This window comes from Atractosteus spatula, chromosome 6, assembly GCF_055471065.1.
Source record: "Atractosteus spatula isolate fAtrSpa1 chromosome 6, fAtrSpa1.hap1, whole genome shotgun sequence".
Taxonomy (NCBI): Eukaryota; Metazoa; Chordata; class Actinopteri; order Semionotiformes; family Lepisosteidae; genus Atractosteus; species Atractosteus spatula.
This window is the reverse complement of record NC_142711.1, coordinates 9,096,655-9,118,347: the sequence shown is the minus strand read 5'-3', so window position 1 is coordinate 9,118,347 and position 21,693 is coordinate 9,096,655. Positions and strand designations below refer to the sequence as shown.

Genomic DNA, 21,693 nt, shown 5'->3' with positions numbered 1-21,693 from the left:
TAGTTCCCCTTTAAAGAAGAGTGAGCCAGTTCCACAGGCAGCCGTGCATGATACTACCTCAACTGTGCTGCACAGAGTTGGTGTGCAGTTCCTTCCTTCCTCCACACTTTAAACTTTCCATCACTCGGGTAAAGGTTTACTGTCTTTTTATATAGAAGAACGTACTTCCATAGGTACTGGGTGGTGCTTCACCATGTAGCATGACAATACTGCAAAACATATAGCCAATGCAACCACGAAGCTCATCATCAGTTTAAATTCTTAAACTGACCAAATCGATCTCCAGATTTCAACCAATTGAGCAAGCATTTTAAATGCTGCGGTGTCAGAACACCCCTAAAATAGACATGGATTCAAAGTGGCTGCAGCAAAGCATCTCCAGTGATCACAAAATGTACTTTTGTTCTAATATGATTGAAGAGAAGCATGGAAATACCCAAAAATAAAAATATATATATCGTACTTACCATTCATTATTAATCTCAATTAATCTCAATCTTTACTGCTAGACAGTATAGAAAAAATAACAGTTTTGATTTTGTCCCGCTAATTTTGGAAGACACTTCACTGTTTGCCATTACCCTAACCACAGCATTTGTTCAACACCAGGAAAAAAAGTGTTCTCTTAGGAGCAAGAAATTTAATTAAACATGCCCAGTCATTTTACCTGTTCTTTTTCATGATATGTTCAAAAGGCCTCAAAAAATCCTTCTGGAATCTGAAATTAGCCAGCTCTCCCTTCTCCAAAAATTTCATGGAAAGTTGCCTCAAAGAGTCCACTGCAAAAATAGCTACATCCTCATTGGGATTACAGCCAACCTGGGAAAAAAGAACAAAATCGTTAAATGCAATTTCAAGCCCCTGATGTTCATGCAGTTTTAAAAAGCTCTCTTTTAAATAAAAAATGCACAAACTCTACAGCTCTACATTTTTGAACCTTCAGTGCTGATACAGCATGTTTTTGAATATCTAGCAACAAAAAACACCAGCAAACTAATCAGTAAGGCTTCAAACAGAAAACATTCAGTGAAGACAACACATATGCATCCATTTTTAACTACACATGCCTACCTTATTAAAATGGTCTCCAATTACTTCCCAGATTCGAGACCACTGGAGCCTGATCCGACCCATGTTATAATAAGATATCTCCACTATCTTCTGAAGACTGAACATGCGTGGGTGTGTTGGGGAGGCCAGTTCATCCATTGAAACAGCACACAGCCATCGTACAAAATCAACTGCAAACAAAAGGAAGATCACTTATATTACAGATTTAACTTTGATGGAGTCTTTTTTTTATTTTTTTTAGGGTGCTGTGCTGATATTACAGGTAAATGCCAAATTACAGGAAAACATGCCTCAAAATGCCCGAATAAGAAACAAGAGTTTTTTCCATATTTGTATGATAAACATCATCTTATAGCAAGAAGATCCAGTATAACATACAAAGGTTAGCAACCACTAAGTAAGTGGTATCCACTTGATTCTGAGTTTGGGATTTTGCAACAATATGATATAATCTCCCTTCTTAGGTAGCAAAAGGGCATGGCAGTATAGTTGTAGTAGTATTGTAGTACAGTTGCAGTATAGTTGTAGTAGTATTGTAGTATAGTTGCAGTATAGTTGTAGTTGCCATACAAATTCATTTTAGAATTGTCTTTGCTTAGTTCACATAGGTCTCTGGTTTGTGGATTCAGTGCTTCTATTCAAATGTGGGTACAGAGCTGCAGCTTTCATGTTAATCAATGTATTAATCTGAGACTTGGGCTCATCGCAGCATCGTCTTCCAATCAGTGGGGACCACAAACAACCAGAGATTCCCAGAACTGTCGAGGCAAAAGGTAACTTGAGTTTTCTACTAGTTACAGCTTCACTTGAGACCTGCCTCCTCCATTGGTACTTCGAAATAGGAAAAAAGTAACAGATGTTCTCACTTTTGTATTAGATAATGTTAACACTACTGTATGTGCATCTTTGTTGCAAATGAAGGTTCATATAGTTTTAAGAGTGAATTTTAGTGGTTCAGTGGGAAGTGTTTTTTTATGAGTAATGAACACCCCTGTCTTTACTGAGCCAAACATTAGCAAACATTTCTCATGATGATAAGATTAGAATACTTGAATTATTGTAAGTTAATTTTCTTCTCCAAAAACATTTTTTTGCCAAATACTTGCCAATTGCATTGCCATCCAGTCTAGTAGATCCTGTAAATATCCTACAAGAACAGAGGCATAACAATATTCAAGTCAGACACACAAAACGTTTTACAAGAATGTTCCAGCAACATACCACGACACTCTATTGTTTGCCAAAAAGTCAGTATCTTAAGTAGAATGAAAAACTATTCCGATTCTCCTGATGAGGTTTGACATTACAGCTGTAAATGAGAATTATTTTACAGTTTGAAGCATCATATGAAGCAGGAGAAAGCTACGTGAAAGCATTAACATAGACAATGGAAGATAAGAAATACCTTTAATTTAATTTAACACAGAGAAAAACATGATAGTAGAGCTTTGTGGTTTGTTGATCTTTCTTTTCAGAGTTAACATTTTGAGACCCCTCTTTTTGATCAAAGCTGGGAAAAAAAACAGACTTGTTTTGACTTTTCAAGGTAACTATTGCTGAGAAATTTTGGAACTGGCCGAGGTTCAACATTTTTAAAAGCACTTTAGTCTCCACGACTTTACAATGACTAGGGAATGTCACATATGAAGCAGCTACGGATTTTCTGGAGCTCCTACACAAACTCACAAAGTCAGAACAAGTGCTTGACAGCGATAAAAACTTGCTTTCCAAGCACAAAAGAACGGCGCCAGTTTTAAAGGTGCAAAGGAACAGGCTGTGTTCACATCCCTCAGAAGACCGCCTCGTCAAGCCATGTGCTTCTCAAGGTGAACACAAAATCGCTTGCAAGTGTACTGGAAATCTCACCAGAAAGGCTTGGGTTCCTGCACATCTAGCAGATGAAGTGGAGTGCCACTTGAGCTAAAAAACTGAAACACAACCAAAACGTTTTTCCCCCTACACTGGGTAACCAAACCCCATTATTTCTTATAAGGTGTTTTATGTGATTGTGGATCTGGCCTTTAAGGGGGTAGCCAACGTTCTGTTGAACATACACACATAAATATTATAGAGAACTACTATACCTGTCCACGGCCACAACTACACTCTGTGAGCTGGTCTCTCCAATAGACTCCTGAATGCTTGCTATTTGCTTGCGATCTACGTTTCCACCAACTTGCAAGACAGAAGGAAAAATGAAAAATGAGAATTGGGATTCTGTTAGACTTTGCATAAAATACATATATTACAAATCAGAACTGTCGTTTTATACTGAGTGCTAAAACAAACCAAATCACTGTGGTATGTCCTACTTTAAGTGCCTTAAAAACAACTTGTTAGCTTTCCATAACAGAACTAATTTTTGACAAATACAGTAAACCCTTGTTGTAACGGACTTCGCTTTAAAGGACAAAATCTTCTAAAGGGAAAGCTTGTCTGCAAAATCAGAAATACCACTCTTTCCCTGCAATAACAGGGAAACATAATAATAAAACAAACCAAAAATAAATACGACATCGGTTTGAAATTCAGGAATAACTTTAGTGCTCTAATTGCTTTCATGGGTGTCCCTTGTGTTTTGTGTGCTTTAGAGAATTTTATATAGTGTATTTACGACAGATAAAATAAAGAGCTTTTATACTTGTGGAAAAAAAGGCACAGGAACCATTTTCATTGACTGTGTCGATTGCGATCATTAAAATAATAAAAGAGAAGATCTAGAATGCATATATATCGTACATCCTTTTTTCATATAATACTGTGTGTTTGGGTTGAAAAAACTTAATTTGTGATGTAACAGACAAGCCACAGATACCTCTTCCCCACTACACCCGTACCTCTTTTTACAAGCATTCTTTTTATGAAAATTCAATACTACGAAGCATATGAATTGATACCTACATTTCAAGTAACGAAAGCCAACTTCGACACTATGAAGAAGCGATATTCTTCAGAACATTTATATTAATAATCGGGAAATTTTAAAACCTCCGCCAGATGTAGAGAGTGAAGAGGAGGGCGTCATACAGTACGACTTGCTTCATACTGAGTGTTCGCATCACAGTCCACAAGCACAGTACAGGTGAGAGAAAGCACACCGCCTATGAAGTGGCAGATACAGTTCACAGCGTTGTTCGCTATCATGTGCACTCTTACTTTTCATATTTGTTGTTTAGACTTTATCTTGGACCCTAAAGGTGTAAAGAAAATGAAAATTGTGAGCGTGTGCGCGGAATTTCGCAAAAATCTAATTAAGTGGTTAATGTTTATGTTTATTACATAGTCTAACTAGGTAAGCAGTTTGTTTTATACTAAAAACTCAAACCACAGTGTGAATGCTAGTTATTATTGTTTTCATGGTCATTTTTTGGTGAAAAACATAAAAGTAGGGGTGACATTTTTGGGGCCCAGAACGGATAATAATTTTTGCACCATAGGAAATAATGGAAATAGGTTTTTCTTTTTATGAATTTTCGCTATCTGAAAGGGTTTCTGGAGACGACTTATGTTGAAAAAAGAGGTATGGGTGTATTTGTCTAGTAAACAGAGGGTTTACTGTAAATGTTTTAAACAGCATTTTGCAACTCTGAAAAGTTGTCCTGAGGAAATGTGGATCAACATCAGAGTAGAATAGAGGAGTTTACTGCCATGTGTAGACATGCACTGGAATTCTTATTCACGCTGATCTCTCGGACATACACAGTACAACAGGCAACACCACACAATGTAGACAGTACATTACAAACATCATAAATAATAACACAACAATAAATATGTTATACTGAAAAACAAACATGGTAGACCATGCAAAAAGTGCAGATGTGTACCGAGTCTGAGGCAGTGCAGTTAGCTGTTAAGGATGCGTACTGCAGTGGGATAGACATCAGATCTGATCTACTGTACGTGGTCCGCATGGTCTTAAACTCACCCAGACCCAGGCCGACATACTCGTCAGAGCTCAGCTCCTTGGTCCCGGCGATGGGTCCCTCTTTGCTGCGCACTGTCCCAGAGATGTAGCGGGCCTTCACGCCGGTTCCGATCAGCTGGGCCAGTTCGAGCTGGCTGATGCACTTCAGGATCTGCAGGCGGGACAAGAGCACGGGGGTGGGGGCGGAGTCAGGGGGCGGTGCGGTGGGTCTGTGGCTAAGGATCTGCGCCTGTGGCTGGAAGGTTGCCGGCTCGCATCCCGCGGTCGGCAGAGGAATCCTACTCCATTGGGCCCCTGAGCAAGGCCCTAAACCCCAACTGCTCCAGGGGCGCCATATAAATGTCTGACCCTGCGCTCTGACCCCAAGCTTCTCTCCCTGGCTGTGTGTCTCATGGAGAGCAAGCTGGGTTATGTGAAAAAGACACATTCCTAATACAAGAAATTGTATATGGCCAATAAAGTGATCTTAAAAGGATTAGAGCCTCCTCTCCATTCTTGCAAACACAGCGCGCAATTCCGAGGAAACCACAGAAAGAAACAAAAGCCTGGAAACAGGGGGATCTGAAAGACTGAAAATATTTTGAAATATACTCAGAATAAATTTAACTGGGCACAATTCCACTGGTCAAACTGTAATATTTTATTTCATGCTGAATTGCTAACTTTTGTTACATGGGCATGAGGTATTACGATGGGTGTAACATCTTGGAAAGATAAAATTCACTGACAGCTTAGGAATTAATAATGTGTGGTAAACACTCCAAAACAGTCATAAAGGTGGGGCACAGCCACCCCTTCTGTATGCGACATTCCAGCTCCCTCTCACCTCATGCCAGGAGTTCCCTAAGTAATTGCCATCTGTATGAGCCACTGTGATGAGGGTCTTGATGGTGTCTATGTTCTTCTGCTTCATCTCCGTGATCCCGGAGCTCGCGGTCAACAAGGTGAACCTGGCGAGCGCCTGGACGTACGCGTCCCTCTCCAGCTGGACAAGCAGGGAGCAGAGGAAATACCATGTGGGTTGGGCTGAGCAAACTAGCTGGCCTGCGCTTTGCAATGCAGACAGTGCCAAAAAACACAAACCTCACGTCTCTGCATGAATTCAACAATATGAATTATCCAAATAACTTCTATGAATAAAATCAAAAACGTCTGGACTATTAACGTCCAATGGGTAGAACACTTAACATTATTTTATGTCAAAGGATTCGCACTGAAGTTCCAATTTCTCAGACTGACTATTAAAGCTTGGCAACAAAATAAATTCATTGTTTTCTTCACTAAGGTTTTACAAATTCCGAATTAAGCACAAACTCCTGAAGTCTGTGAAAATGCTGTATGGCTGCCATCTTGTCGCCAACCGCTGGTTTCACCATGGGCGAGACTGAGAGTTCGCAGAAATTGTGACAGAAAATTGGCCCTTCCTGCTCATTAGTCACTGTATTGACCAACGTAATGTGTTGTACGAGCAAATAAGTACAGGTTGTGCAGCAGACATTTCAGCACAGAAATGTTCCGACGTGATCCGCAGGCAGAGTTAGCAAGTAGTACGTGTTGGCAAAACCGTCTCAAAGTGGAATTCAATTTTTGAAATTTTCTCTGCTTTGGACTTGACATGATTATGAATCCTACCAGGTCGTTATATGAAATATATTTTCATTTCAGATACTGAACCCAAATCTTGTGCTCAAAGCAGATGCTATTTTTATCATTTTTGCTCAGAAAAAGCAACCAATGAAAAAAATGCAGTGTGGGGGTGATATCAGTTCTTGATAGAAAAATAGCAAACAAATCTATATTAATGATTTAAGTGATCCTTTTTATCATACTTATGTTTAAGTTAAGATGTGGATTAAATCTGGTTTTCCAACGAAGATCAATATTTCCATGGGATTAAAAGAGGTTCACAATAGCCGCCTCATGTCAGCAGAAGTTCTGTTGTCTCGTTCTGAATCGCAGACAATGTTGGCAGTGATGGTCTATTCTGTGATGTATACTGGAGGTTTTACCGATAACCACGTACTTTCATTGTGGTTTGAAATTAACTCAATGTTGATTGTTTCTGACCTTAAAATATAAAAATAGTGGTGCAGTTCCTCTTTAAAGGGCACATCCTCTACAGACTTTAATCGTGTTTTTTTTAATATCCAGCAACTCGCCATCACTCCTCACTTAACACCGTGTACATGTTATGTTCACACTGTAACAACATTCCCAAGAATTTGTGCCTGCAGGTAGACACAAGTCAAATGTAGTGTAGTTATTTCCGCAGTTACACGCACTGACAAAGCAGCACAAGAAATGGATACAGAATCCAAACTAAGATTGTGGAAGAATTAATTCCAGGTAAGTGTTTAGTATTTTAAAATAAATGTGCTATTTCTGCATGCAACAGACTGTAATAGCAGTTACTAAATACATCACAAAGGTTATACAATAATAGCAGATGTTGTATGATGTTGTTTTCCCTTTAGACACAAAGGAAATCAAATTTCTCTGCCTGAAAAATTGAACCTATTTTGATTTTTTTGTTGTTGAGAATTCGATCGCATTTTTTAGAGCGGTTATGCTGAAGTTTTAAAGACACTATTGGATTTCACAGATTCAATTTTTTGGGACAAGCACACTACAAATAAATGCTGGAGTGTGATTACACTTAAATCATTTACAGCTAGCATTTCCAGCTTCTCACAAATGGATAAAGCAGATAGAGATAGAGATAGAGATAGAGAACACATGTGGTTTGAGCAGGAGCAAAATTGCTTTTTAATTACCACTTAAAAGACCTACAGGATTATATATTTTAGAGCAGTACTTTTAGGGATTTGTCTCATTGTTACAATCACTATCTCTTCACAGTATTAAAAGCCAGCCACCAGAAGCACTAAGGTAATAATTTCCTCTTCAAACCCAAAGACAAAATACAAATCCTGAAAGGGGTATAAGAAACGTATAATAAAAGACTTTAAGCATCAAACGGATTGAACTAAAGACTTGTGATTATTAATACACAGCTGAGATGTTTCATACAGAGGAATACCATGAGCTCTACATGTCATAAACAAGAAAAACAGATCCAATAAGAAGTCATAGAACTAAAATAAAAATAACTTCACAAAACTATGTAAATGCATAATGGATTGTATAATTAAGGATTTTTGAAAATAATAGTCAACAGGAGGGGATTTAACTTTAATCTTGAATCTGTCTTTCTAGTCACCTGAATAGCAAAAATGCAAGCAATCCTGATGGCACACCGTATCCCCTCAAGGCACAGTGAAGCCACATCGGTGTCATCACAGTCTTGCAAGCCAACACTGAAGGCAGCTAGGAACGGGGTCCAGGCCAGCTGTGGAAAGAGAAAAAGGCTGCAAATCAGAACTGATTTTTCAAAAAGATGCATATGAGAGCAGAAGTAGAGCAACCTCCTCCATATCCAGGAGAAAACGCTCGTCATCAACTGCGTGCAGTTACATGAGCAATGCAGTAAGAAGCACTGAAATCTCGGAGACGTGTCAGAGATCAATGCATTGAGGCGGAATTTTCGATACGTAGCATGATATCTTAGCCACAGTGGTTTGATCCGACGATGAGCAAGCTTTGACTGTAGCAAAAAAAAAGGACGGTGATTTAGAAATAAACAGGTTTCAGCCAGACGAAAAAGTCTTCAAAAATGAATTACAAAAGTAAAAAAAGAGATAACGATCCAACTGTCAAAACGAATTTACTTGTCTAAAAAATAGCTAAAGAAGTGTGGATAACATATTAAAGATAGGGAACATGACAGAGGATTCAAATCCACTTGCACCACCATACAAAAGTGATGTACTTTCAGTTCACAGATAAAACCAGATAAATGCAACCTTAACCACAGGGGCAATGACACAAATATAAATCTCACATTGTTTTTTATTTTAAACAAGAAATACAAAGCAGCACACACCACAGTGAGCTGAACAGGACCGCCGGGAGTCGGGCCTACCTTGAACATGGGCCGAACGTGCTCCAGGTGGGTGGCGCTGGTGAAAGGCGCTTGGACATGACTGACGGCCTCCATCAGCGCTTTGGCAGTCTTTGCCATCTGCTCCATCTCCACATTGTACAGCAACCGTCTCTGCTTCTCGCTGGCCACACCTGGCGCAAACAGCACGGCGGAGCGTTCAGACTCGGCAAAACCACACCTCCACCGGCACAGACACACACGCACGCCGCGCTGAAGTGTTGGTGTAAGGATCCATGAAGTTTTTCTTTGTCACTGCTTCTCACGTGGCTGTCGAGACCCTCACCAGACTAAGTGGCTTTCTGATAAAGGAAATGCAGATCTTCCTCATACATCTTGAGCCATCCATCTATCCATTTTCTGACCTCTATATCCAATACAGGGTTGCTGGGGAGCAGGAGCCTATCCCGGTAAGCAACAGGCCCAAGGCAGATACAGTACACCCGGACAGGAAACCAGTCCTTCACAGGACACACACAGACACAAACACACTCACTCCAGGGACAATTTTCCCAGAAGCCAACTGACCTACCGGTAGACATTAGACGTCCAAATTGTGCTCATTAAGACCCAAAGTAAAAAAGGGTGAGTAACTATATACCGGGAGTGGCGAAGTGACTTGGAAGGAGAGAACAATTCTCACCTTTACAGCCTGTTTTCACTACTGGATTCAACATCGAAGGTCTTAACATATACAATATCAGGTTATTGCGCACTGGAAGGACAGGAGCCATATTTTTCTTGCACTTTTTTTAGCTGTATTTTTGTAGCACTTTGTCACAAAAGATCCTAAGGAGCTCTACATACAAGAGGGGACCCACTGAACTACAGCACCCACCTGGGCAGCATGTAACAGCCAGCTGCCCCTCTACACTGCAGGTCAGGCAGAGACGTGACAAGTTACATCACCAGCTGAACGGACGGGGAAAAGGAAGGCCCAATTGTGCCCAAGCAGACAATAGGCAGGAAACCAGGTTTAACACCCCTGCTCTTATAAACAATGCCAGGTGATCTTCCATTACCAAGCAGTCATGAAATCGGTTTAACGTCTTATCCAAAGGATGGCACGCCCTACAGCATGATGTCTCTGGACAGGAGAGTGGGGGAATCATACCACCAAATTCTACCAATGCCACAGCCAGCAGCAGCAGTGAGGTTTTCTTTAGAGGTCTGCTATCGTAGTATCGGCCAGGTCCGGTCTTGCTAAGCTTGTTTCATCTTGGTATCTCAGTCACAGGTGGTGAATGACATAGCTCACTTTGCCCACTGAACTGGAAATGTCTGGACAGTAAAATGCTTCCTGCTCTTCATATGAGCACTTGTACTGGTTGGAAACCCCACAAGCAACCTTTAACTGAAATATTTAGCCACTCTGCGAAACGATCTCTTCTTTATACTGAGCAACAGCTTCTAATTTGATTTTGTCTTTATCCTCTATTATAAACTCTCCATCATTTCAGATGGTCTTTAGACCACAGATCAAGCATGACAGTAAACGTTATAATGAGAATAAAGTGAACAAAAAACAGGATAGGCAAGAAAAGTACTGTACAGAACTGCAAAAGAATAGAGATTACATAATTTATAGAAAGGGATTACATGTACGTGTTCAGAATAGTAATCTTTCATCACTTTTACTGTCAAATCCTTTTCTTATTTGCCTCTGACTTTTTCATTTTTGTGAGCAAACATTTTTAGCTTTGGACTGGCATTTAATTAATATCCCAGAATGTATTCAAACCTATCACTGTAATTCCACAATTATGAGCGGAAAGATTTCATATCCCTTAAGGCAAGAGTGTCCAATTCTGGCCCAGGGGGGCTGGTGTGTCTGCATATTTTCTAGGTCTGTATAAAGAAAAGCCAAAATGAAGGAGAAACTGTCAAATTGGTCCAATTAAGCCTATAACAAGCTGATGTTTGTCAACAAACAAAATCCTTCAGACACACCGGTCCTAGACAACTTGGATTGGACACTACTGCCTTAAAGAGTAAAGCCCACACTCTGCATGTTAAATTCCAGGATAAATTAATAGAAACAGTCCAAAACTGTTTTCTCCTTCTTTGCCAGGATTTACAGTATCTCTTGCAGCTGCCATAACACTACTTCAAGAACTCAAAGGTAGTTTTTAATGCAACGTAAATTGTGTTAAATCTAACAGAGAACATAGACCTGACTTGACAATCACATCAATTATATATTGTTATAATAATAACAACAATGACTTTATTAAATGTATTTATTCTTAAATAACTGGTAAATCTATTTATTAGGAATTAAGACAGATATCCTAAACATAATATTTATTAAAGGTGATAAAACATAACAACTTATTTTAGGAAACACAGGGTTGTCTCTTCCAGCAGACAACATTTCAGTATCTATGAAAAGTCCCAGCTAGCAGAAACAGACAGCCACGTAACAGGCCAAACTCATGGACACTAACACCAACACTAACTTTCTTCATTGTCTCCAACGTTACCAGTGTTAATGCTGTAAATTCATTTGAGCAACACTGGCCTTCAGTTCCTTCATCCGACTGAAAACTACCACCCGTGAGCACTTTAATGCAATTCCACTCTGGAATCACCAATTGTCCTGACTACTTGGTCATTACAGATCCCAAGCCCTTTTTGAAGGAGTATGGGTGTTAACCCAGGGGTCCTGGATAAATTCCACTCTGGACTTGCACAAACACCCTAAGGCTTCACCTTAATTCATCTGTTTAAGGCATTTCAAAATTTCTGCACATGGCCTACTGTAGAATCGGGCTGCCGGTGCATATTTCCCCAGGTGGGAGCTGCACTTCAGTGCTGGACAAAGTGGGTTTCCATCCTATACCGTAAGTAAAGTGCTTTGAGATCCTCTGGGGTGAAAGGAGCAATAGAAATGCAAGGAATTATAATTTAATTCTAGCTTACTCTGCTTATTTGATTTAATAGTCAACTCTTTCGTCTCCTTCATAGAAATCTTCTTTCCAGCAATTTCATCATAGATGGCTGAAAGATATTCCTCCGGCAGGTCTTTACTGTCATTAATTCCTCTGTTCATTTTAATGTATTGCTCTTTTGTCATTTTGTTCTTCACCTACAAGAAAAAAACAACAAGGTTTAACCATCAGTGTTTAAATTCTCACTCAGGGACCAACAAAGCGTTTCTAAAGCTAGGACACAATTTGTTTTTTCTCAAACTGTCCCAATTCACAACTTACAATAATGGGATAAACTGAGTGTAAAGTCTAACTGGAACATAAGAATGTTCTGTGTTCCCCCTCTGTGCTTGAGTTTGATAGAAATAAAGATATATTTAAGTATTTTTTTTATCTTACATTATGGATACTAATGCATTTTAGAAAAATAATACAGAATAGACATTTTACTTTTCGAGCTGTGTTTCCACTTTCATTACAACTACGTCATCGTACAACGCATCTTATCGAGTGGTTGTTTCTGTCGATCTGTTTTGTTTTGGTACTACAGGGTATCAATCTGGAGGCTGGGTCGTGCCATTTGCTATGGTGGGACATGCACCATGGGGCACCCAAAAGCTGCATTACAGAATTCACATCTATAGGACACAGGACACAGGACACAGGACACAGGACACAGGACACAGGACACAGGACACAGGACACAGGACACAGGACAAGAAAGCAAGGCGATCTGCTCCAGAAACCCACCTGTGGACTGTGGAGGTCTGTCGTCAGCATGATGATGGAATAAGCGAGGACATAGGCGGTGTCTGCGCTTGCAAACAGAGTTTGCCTAAAAAAAAGAAGTTATGCATGAAACACCTCTGCACATCCACAGGAACATATATGAAGGCGCTGTCGATACACAAGGTGAAGACGCAGTGCTCATACTGACTCCTAGCTGTACATACTGACCCCTGGTTGCATTCTAAGTATCTAGCAGCAAATTTCTCCATCAATCGATCGATCTTCTGAGCTTCACCAGGGAGGCGGAATCCCTCCAGGAACATGCGGAGAGCCGAGACGAAGTCCTTGCCCTGGAAGTCCATCTGGTCCACGTACGCGTACATCACTTCCTTGTTGAAGCGGTCGTTGTCGCCCAGGAACTCGCCCACCTGAGTCTGACCGCAGGGGGCAAGAGAATGATCTTTACACGACAAATCTGACAAAGAGGCTGGCCATTACACATGTGCAACACAAACACACTTCTGTCTCTTACAGGTTTTAACAGGAAATCAAGTATTAAGGAGAGTATATGATGCTTTTCCTTCCACAGAAAGAAAAACTGCTTTACATACAGCAGGAGAGCCACTCATTTATGTGCAGAACCCGCTACTGAAGGCAACGTAAGGCAGCCGTTCTGCACCAGCAGCCCTACCAAAAAGCAGATCTCGTGGAGAAGTGAGAAACTACTTCAATTACTGAATTAAGGCAGCAAACATAAAGAGGCTAGACTATATAAGTCTAAAGCGCCAGCAGCCATGTCACCCTGCAACTTACAATTGGCAGCCCACTGAAGCTCAGCAGGTGTGAGCCTGGTCAGTACCTGAATAGGAGACCTCCTGGGAAAAACTAAGGTTGCTGCTGGAAGAGGTGTTAGTGGGGCCAGCAGGGGGCGCTCACACTGCGGTCCATGTGGGTCCTAATGCCCCAGTACAGTGATGGGGAAACTATACTGTAAACAGGCGCCGTCCTTCGGATGAGACGTAAAACCGAGGTCCTGACTCTCTGTGGTCATTAAAAATCCAACGGTGTTTCTTGAAAAGAGTAGGGGTGTAACCCCGGCGTCCTGGCCAAATTTCCCATGCCTCTTAATAATCCCCCTCTATGAATTCGCTACATGACTTTGTTCTCCTCCCCCCCCCCCCCACTCCGACGGCAGGCGGAGCGACGCGCCGGTTGGAGTATTTCTCGGTCGCATTTAATGGCAATGTCAGCTCAAAGATTTGGTTCAAACCACCAAATGGAGACGGGCGTGCCGACAAGCGGACCCTGCTGATGCGGGATTAACGCTAGGATGAGAGAGACTATATAAGTCTAAAGTGCAACACTCATTGCAACACTCGTATTGTTAAATCCGGTCTAACGGCTTCTTGATCCAGCAAGGTCATTTGTAAGGATATTATTTGTTGACTTTTCCTCTGCTTTTAACACAATACAACCATTGTTGCTTGCACAGAAACTCTTAGAGAACTTCTAGCTAAAGAGTAACTTGATAAGATGGGTCTTAAACTTTTTAACAAATAGGACTCAACAGGTCAGATTGTGGAACTGGTTATCTGACATTTGCTATACTTCCAGTGGATCACCACAGGGCTGTGTTTTGTCCCCCTTACTGTACATTTTGTACACTACCAATTGCAAAAGCAAACACACAAATAGACATCTCATTAGGTTTGCTGATGACACAGCCCTGCTCAGCTTATTAAGGGACCCAGAATACCATCATGGACCCACTGTAAATGACTTTGCAAAATGGTGTGACGAGTTCCCTTTGCAGTTAAATGTTTTTAAAAACAAAGGAACTGATCATTGTCTTTACTGACTTCTTGGTTGAGACTCTGCTCTAAAACAAATTTCCCCACATGGCACAATAAAGTTTGAATTGAATTGAAAAGTGGAGTTTATCCAGAACAACAGGGTTAACATCCCTACTCTTAGTAATGTTCAAGTAGTCCCGATCTCGATATAGAATCTCATCTGAAGAAAGGCATTACTTGGTTTGCATAGTCCAGAGGGAAAAGGTGCCAGTTAATCATCTACCAACACCACTTGTGGTAACAATCTGGTTGTCGTTAGATGTTTCCCATCCCAGTACCGTCCACTCCTAGCCTGAGGTGGCTTCTGAGATGACACTACAATGTGGTAACACTGCTGTCGCTACAAAGTAAGACTATGAAAAGAGATTCTGTCACTATAAGAACTCTTGAAATCTGATTTGTCTGTTCTATCAGTCAAGCAAGCTCTCTTGTTCGACATGCAGCTTCTCCACTCTCATCAAATTCCTTTCACATATTCATAACTCTCCTCCCTCTTAGGAATCGTAGAATTTATAGCTTAAAAAGTATTCCAACATGACTGCAAGAGTACTTTGATAACAATGTAAAAGTATTCCTGTTTGTTTAGACTAAAATTATAACACGACATCATTCATTTCATCAGTTACCTTAACTCAAATGACAAATGAGTGAATCAAAATTCAATCATGACATACTGTAAAGAAAAAGGAACCCTTTTGTTTCATTCCATTTAGCATAATGCATTCATGTGCAATTAACTGTTTAATGAATCCTCATCTATTTTAAGACAAGAAGTTGAGGGGTTTTCAACAAATTTCAGCATGGTGAAAGAAATCCAATTAAGGAGCCACACACAAAACAGTCAAGGGGTCTCTTACAGAGTCTAGTCTTTCCTCCTGGTGCAGAAACTGTGCGATATCTTCAGGGGTGGTGCCGAGCATTCCTTGCTCTTGCAAATACTGGATGCCTCTCTTTGGTTTTTTATTGAACCTGTGTGGGAGACAGTGGTACAGTCTGTTACTACCCAGTGGCCTAATAGCTCCTCTCCTGCCCATGTGTCAGGCAATGTGCACGTAACAGGCGGGCACACTTACAGGTCAATGCCTTGCTCGATTATCTCTTTTTGCTGCTTGAGAACCTCAAATTGCTCAGGGTTGTCGGTTCCCGACATCTGCGTGCTGTAGCTGCCTATTCCCGATGATGCCGTGGAGTCTAAGGAATTGATGCTTCCATACCGGTTGATGGTTTCAGGGTGTTTAGTTTCATTGGTTTCTTGCTCTGAAGGCTTTTCTTGGCCTGAGGGGGGAACACAGGAAATACAGAGAATACAGTTAATTTACTGCATACAGCAGATAAGTAAGAAGGGGAGTACATACTATTTAATAATAACAACAACAACAATAATAATAACACACACCTAGGTGTGTACTGGGTGTGCAAGGCGCAGTAATTATGCACCAGAAACTGACTGTTGACTGCTCACAGTATTAAGGACAGATTTTAGGCAGGCCAGATTTTACAATCCCAGCAAGGAATTAGCCAGGACACAGGGGACCCTCTTAACTCATTTTAGTCAAAGGACAGAGCCTCCTACAGCACAGTGCTTGCAGTCACCATGCTGTGGTATAGGTTAGGAAACTGTAGTCCAGTGGGAAACATTTCACATACAGGTGCACTAACATCACCCACAGCAGAAACCTGGCTGTCCTCGGGGGCCCTATGATCAGGATTGCTGCACTCCTGTCTATACAGTAAGATTAAATAAGATGTCAACATTATAAAGCAATGGACTGGAAACCACATTAGAAATGTCCTATAAGGCTCGAGACAACAAAAGCCATACTAAACCATCAGGCAGGGCTCTAAGTCTCAGCGTGGCTTTCAGCAACAGGCTTGAAGCAAAGGGAAGGCTGGGCTCCAGGGAGCCCCGCAAAGGCAAGATAAATCTACTGCTAGAAAATGAATTTGCAGATGTGTGCTTCTGATCTTGTGCTGCCTGAATAGGCTCTTATTACTGCAAGTACTGGAAAGCCTCTGAAACATTCTCTGTGGCAAGATAACATCCTGCGCTGGTTAACCCATCCCTCGCATAGCTGCAGTCTATTCACAAACAGAACCAGGAGGTGCGAGAAAAATGCTCACTTATTCCACGTGGTATTACCTTGCCTGTATTCAGATGAATGAAAAACACATCTATAGCTTCTGTACTATTTACCTGTGCAACAACTATAGAGAGTATTTAAGCTGAATGGATTTTTAAGGGTAGTCTCAAGGCAACCTCACGGTATTTGTAAATACAGGTTCCTGCCACAGTGTGGTACAGAAGTAATGATCAGTACACATCAGCGTACTGTTTCTAAGTTTTCTAAGAGAGGACCTCTGCCTCCAGCAGTGAAGGACGATCGTGAAATGTATGTTGTGAGGAACTGTACTTTAAAAGGCCGTACTTTTGCAAATGATGTGTATATATTTTGAGCACTAAACAGATATTCACGGGCTTTCTGAAAAGAGAACAATTACAATTGCTAAACAAAAAGGACGAGCCAAGGAAGGTAAGAAAAAAAAATCAACTACCAGTGATGACAAAAAGCTTTTTTAAACCCATCACCAACAGAAACAAAACCTTAACTACTGTTACTAAGGCAACCAGCTTCTACCAAAAAACAAAATCACTTCTTTTGTAGTTACCTGCTCTTCCTGTTGAAGTCAGCCCATGAAAACCAGTAAGTAGTAACGCACCAGTAAGATGAACAAAAACAAGATTTAGGGAAAGAGACATTTTTGTAGAATATCAATTTAAAACATATAGAAACAATTCCTCACAAGTGAAAAGAAATCAAGAAATATTATTTGCAAGAGTATGAAAAATGTCCTTAACATTTCATGTACTATAGTTCAAAACGCTGAAGGGACATTAAAATGTAGTCCAAGCATCTGAATTATTTGTGAGTTGAACTTGTGACGTTTTTTCACTGCTCCAGAACCTCACCACTCCAAATTCTTTTCCACTTCGAACCGAAAGCAGCCAGCAATTTTGTATTGCAACAAACACAAGGTGTAAAGACACATGTTGTTTCTGTGAGATGGGTACGGGTCACAGCGACAAGGTAATTTATGATGTTGGTTTCATCAGTCCACAAAGAAATGAATCTGTTGCCCTAATTGAAAACCATCAGTCAGCTTCAGTAAATCTTTTCAATAGTGAAAAGACTGCGGTATCAGCAAAATACCTCTATTCTTAATTCTATTACTTAATCAACAGTCACCTTGGAGAATCATGGATTAATGCTCCCAGTCTGCCTATTCCTCTAAGGGTATCTGGTTACCTCTCCGTGAAATAAGTCAGGGATGTTTGATTAAGATAAAGTTGCAGCCTCTGTGCTTCATTTCACAGCTTTTCAAAACCCAGGAGCCCGCACTTAAACAAACACTGCCATTCATTTTACTTCACCTGTCAAAAAATACTGTAAATATGGCACTTTCTCCAAAAGTGTTAACAGGGAAGTGCCATTAAAATATGATGAATATTAAAACGCACTGTCACTTTCTCTTGCTGGTTTGAAGCACTACATATCACCCACTGTATAACCTTTCAGCTTACTCACACAGGAAAATGTGTCTCTGTTTAGCGATGAATCTATAACCCTACACCCCACTGCTAAAACAAGCAACACTGAAGAGAAAGCTGCTAGCATTTTTTGTCCTCAGTTGTTTGCATAGGGTGAAGGGTTTTGACAGCAATTCAGGTCTTACCGAGGCTAGTCTGAGAGTTTGGATTGACGTACTGATCTTTACTCCACTCTACCATGCATTTCAGGATAGACACCAAGCACTCCAAACCCTTCTTTCGTAGGCTCAGCTCCTGAAACACAGTTTTAGAACGTATTTACTATATGGTAAGTCAAATTGTTTCAAATCACAGAAAGAGAACGGTGATTGGCATACAGTTCCATCTGTAATGCTTGACACATGGAGAAAACCTGGCTTCAGTTAAACTTTGTGGGCCACATTCATAAAATATTTACATTGTACTAACTTTACCACTTAAGTTTATTGAAAGAAAAATTACCAAAATAACATAATAATATTAAATGTGTTTTAGAAACTCTTAAATTCCGATGTTGTGAGATGTGTGTCTCTTTCCATGTTTTTTTATGTGTAATTTTCCATAAGGAAAATCCAGGTCTTAATTTAGCATGTTGGCAGGACTTAAGCGTAATGCAAGAAAAACATTTAAATAGCCGCTCTGAGATTTCTTTGTAGAATGGATTTTCAACTTTTTCTCGCAATGATGTCCATCCATCTGGGTACTCATGACTGAAATCCATGCTGTGGTGATGCCCCATCATCGAAAAGAGGTCGCGCAGAGGGTAAGAGAGCTGGAGTGAAAGTAACCGCTTTTAAACTAGTGGTGTAATTCTGCAAGGGAGAAAAAGGATTTTTTTCTCCAGTACTCTCTCATTACCATCTTTAAATTTTGCCTTTGTGACAGCCTACCACCTTCCAATTTGCGCAGCGAGTCAAACATGGCAAGTACCGCATGCTTTGTCCTAAGATGTTTTTTTCTCTTTACATACCATCACAGCAAATTATTTAAATAACATTTTAAATGGAAGATGCAGACTTGAACAGATAGAGACGCTTCCCAAACTCTCTCCTCTCTTTCCAAGATCACGTCTCCAGAATTAAAACGTATGTGTGCTTCCTTGCCTATGTTATATTTTTGGGTTGTGATCCCTCTTTCTCCCGTTAGGGTACTGGGGCACCCTAGAATTCTGAACGTGATATGAAATGGAAGCGTCTGTATTAAATGCTGTGTTCAGGAGTTGTGCTTGGGACTCTAAAATGGCTTCTCCGATTGCAACAGTGGGTACTTCAACAGCTGCAAGAGATTTCACATACACTGCTCAGTTAAACTCAGTTAATAATGCTGCCGGACAAATGGGCAAGCTCCAGGTTGACGCTGTAAATCCAGATTTGCTCCTGATTCACGAGTCTGGTTAAAGGATTAAATAAAAGTCCTCCATTTTACTGTGTGAGGGATTGGCTAGTGCCTTAGTTCTATCAATTGTCATTTTCTCTTCTTTCTTGGGAGGAAAAAGCCTATCTTGTTCAGTTTAATTGGAACAAGATAAAACTCCTATATCTGTGCCCAGCTGAAGAAAGTCTCCGTGCTGCACGAAAAGTCTGGTCTCTTCAGTAGACCTCATTTTAATTAGCGTTAGTATTGAATCGCTCAGTTTGTGATTTGTTCTGTTTTAAAAAAAATATATAGAAATGTGTTATTTGACAAAAAATAACAGTATCTGCATTTTACTTATTTCTTTTTCGCTTATAAACCGGAAAGAGCCTACAGGTCATCCACAAATTACTTTTCCTGAAACCTTATGTGGGAATATGACAGAACCTGAAAACCTGGAAAAACAGAGAGTCACCTTAAGCCTGCTCATTGTCACTTCTTACCTGAACGGGAGTCATGCCGAGCTCGTGTCCAGCCCTTCCTTGCGCAATCTTGGAGAGGTCATTTACTAGCCTTTCAAATATATTAGCGGCATTCAGGTCACAATCATAGTTCACATAAATATCCACCACACTCTGAGCATCTGCAATGTATAAAAACACAAATCAGAACTAGATGAAAGGTTAAGATGCCATCACCAAATCAGCCACAGGTAAAACATGAAAAAGAGAAAAGCCTACTGTATGTACAGTAGGATATATACCATACAGTTAATACAGCACAGAGTACTATAACTCACTGCACCTGCACATATCCTGGTAAGAGTCTGAATAACCATCCATTTATGATCAAAGGAGCTTGTGGAGGTCTCCAGAATGTAAAGAAAGATCTCCTTGAAGAAAACCTGAAAAAAAGTTAAAACTATGCTGCTTATGCAAACACATGGTGTATTTATATACTATAGCAAAGAAACAGAGTTCCAAGAGGGTATGCACCCCTGTTTCTAAATGCAAAAATAAAAACTCAGTGCTGATTATTCTAAATAATTTATTTAAACAGTGATTTAAATCAGAGACATACACAGAACGTTTGTTAAATATTTGAAAATTACAACAGTTATTAACATGGTCTTAAGAAAATTCCCTGCATTTCACATTTTCAAACAGGCAGACTGACAGCAATGTCTATTTGTGATGCAGTGAGAATAAATGATGAAACAAACTTCAGTCGGTACCACTGAAAGATAAATCAATTCTAAAATGTCTTGCTATCATTGAATTGACAACAACTTTATAATGGCTTTAGTGAAGAAATCCATTTATAACACTGTCACGCTGAGGTGCAGCTGTACATGATGTACCAATTTAAGTGAACAGCATGGGTGTTATACACAGATAAAAAGTTTTCCTTGTTTTGCAGAACTTGAAGAAAAGTCAACACTGAGTGTAAGTGTAAAAAATACAGTACCTCAATTTGCATCTTGAGATGAGTCTTGAAGTTTGAAAGCAGAGTGAGGAATATTGACAAGGAGAGCTCAAATACTTCAGGAACGGATGAAACACCATTTTTTGACAATGCTACACAGAGGTACTGCTTTATAGCATTAATAAACATCTCATTTGTTTTAAAGATAGGCCCCGCATTTTGTAGAATTGACAGGAGAAGCTGGAGGGATAAAACCTTTGATCGAAGTTCATGAGACCTAAAGAAGAAGAAAGGAAAAGCTCGCAAAAGTGCCGGAAATTCATATTTTATTAAGAATGACGATAATGGCGAACTGAACAACCTGAATTAAGTTTGGTTAGTTTCCCAATTTCAATATGGCTGACATACAGAGTACCCTTAGCTTCCAAAGGAACTGGCCTGGTAACAGAAATTCAATTTGTCTCCCGGACTGTTAGACTGGTATTTCCTGAAGACGTTTGGACAACAAACACAGAAAAGATACCCTTAATGATCAGATTTTGTTATGCTAAATATTTCATACTAGAGGCTTCACAAATTGAAGCTGTAAGAAACATTCAAACAATACAAACACAAATATAACTAAAAAGGTTTTGTTTTCCAAGCACTTCAGATGTCACCATTTCCTTTCCTAGGCCAGTTACCTTCAGGCACTTCATTCAACAGAAGTGTGTAAGAATCACCTGTTCTGCATTCTGTACATTCATCCTATAAAGAGGTGAATATTAGACCTACTGCCTTGTCAGTATGAAACTGACGACTGCCCCTTTAGTATGAAG

The 21,693-nt window shown here is 40.1% G+C and overlaps 1 protein-coding gene across 4 annotated transcripts in view; it reads right to left on the bottom strand.

Annotated features, from left to right (window-relative positions):
* arfgef1 (ARF guanine nucleotide exchange factor 1) overlaps positions 1-21,693 on the bottom strand; it is a 103,291-nt gene that overhangs the window by 22,735 nt on the left and 58,863 nt on the right. For all 4 annotated transcript variants that reach the window (XM_088918884.1, XM_088918880.1, XM_088918881.1 and 1 more), the window contains 17 exons: positions 20,918-21,152; positions 20,255-20,354; positions 19,954-20,093; positions 18,244-18,352; positions 15,585-15,786; positions 15,369-15,480; positions 12,887-13,092; positions 12,680-12,764; positions 11,922-12,087; positions 8,982-9,133; positions 8,220-8,348; positions 5,826-5,984; positions 5,000-5,150; positions 3,156-3,246; positions 2,178-2,218; positions 1,072-1,241; positions 668-819 (listed from right to left, as the gene is read on the bottom strand). In XM_088918884.1, coding sequence (XP_088775010.1) covers positions 668-819; positions 1,072-1,241; positions 2,178-2,218; positions 3,156-3,246; positions 5,000-5,150; positions 5,826-5,984; positions 8,220-8,348; positions 8,982-9,133; positions 11,922-12,087; positions 12,680-12,764; positions 12,887-13,092; positions 15,369-15,480; positions 15,585-15,786; positions 18,244-18,352; positions 19,954-20,093; positions 20,255-20,354; positions 20,918-21,152 — 2,400 coding nt within the window. The remainder of the gene's footprint in view (positions 1-667; positions 820-1,071; positions 1,242-2,177; positions 2,219-3,155; positions 3,247-4,999; positions 5,151-5,825; positions 5,985-8,219; positions 8,349-8,981; positions 9,134-11,921; positions 12,088-12,679; positions 12,765-12,886; positions 13,093-15,368; positions 15,481-15,584; positions 15,787-18,243; positions 18,353-19,953; positions 20,094-20,254; positions 20,355-20,917; positions 21,153-21,693) is intronic.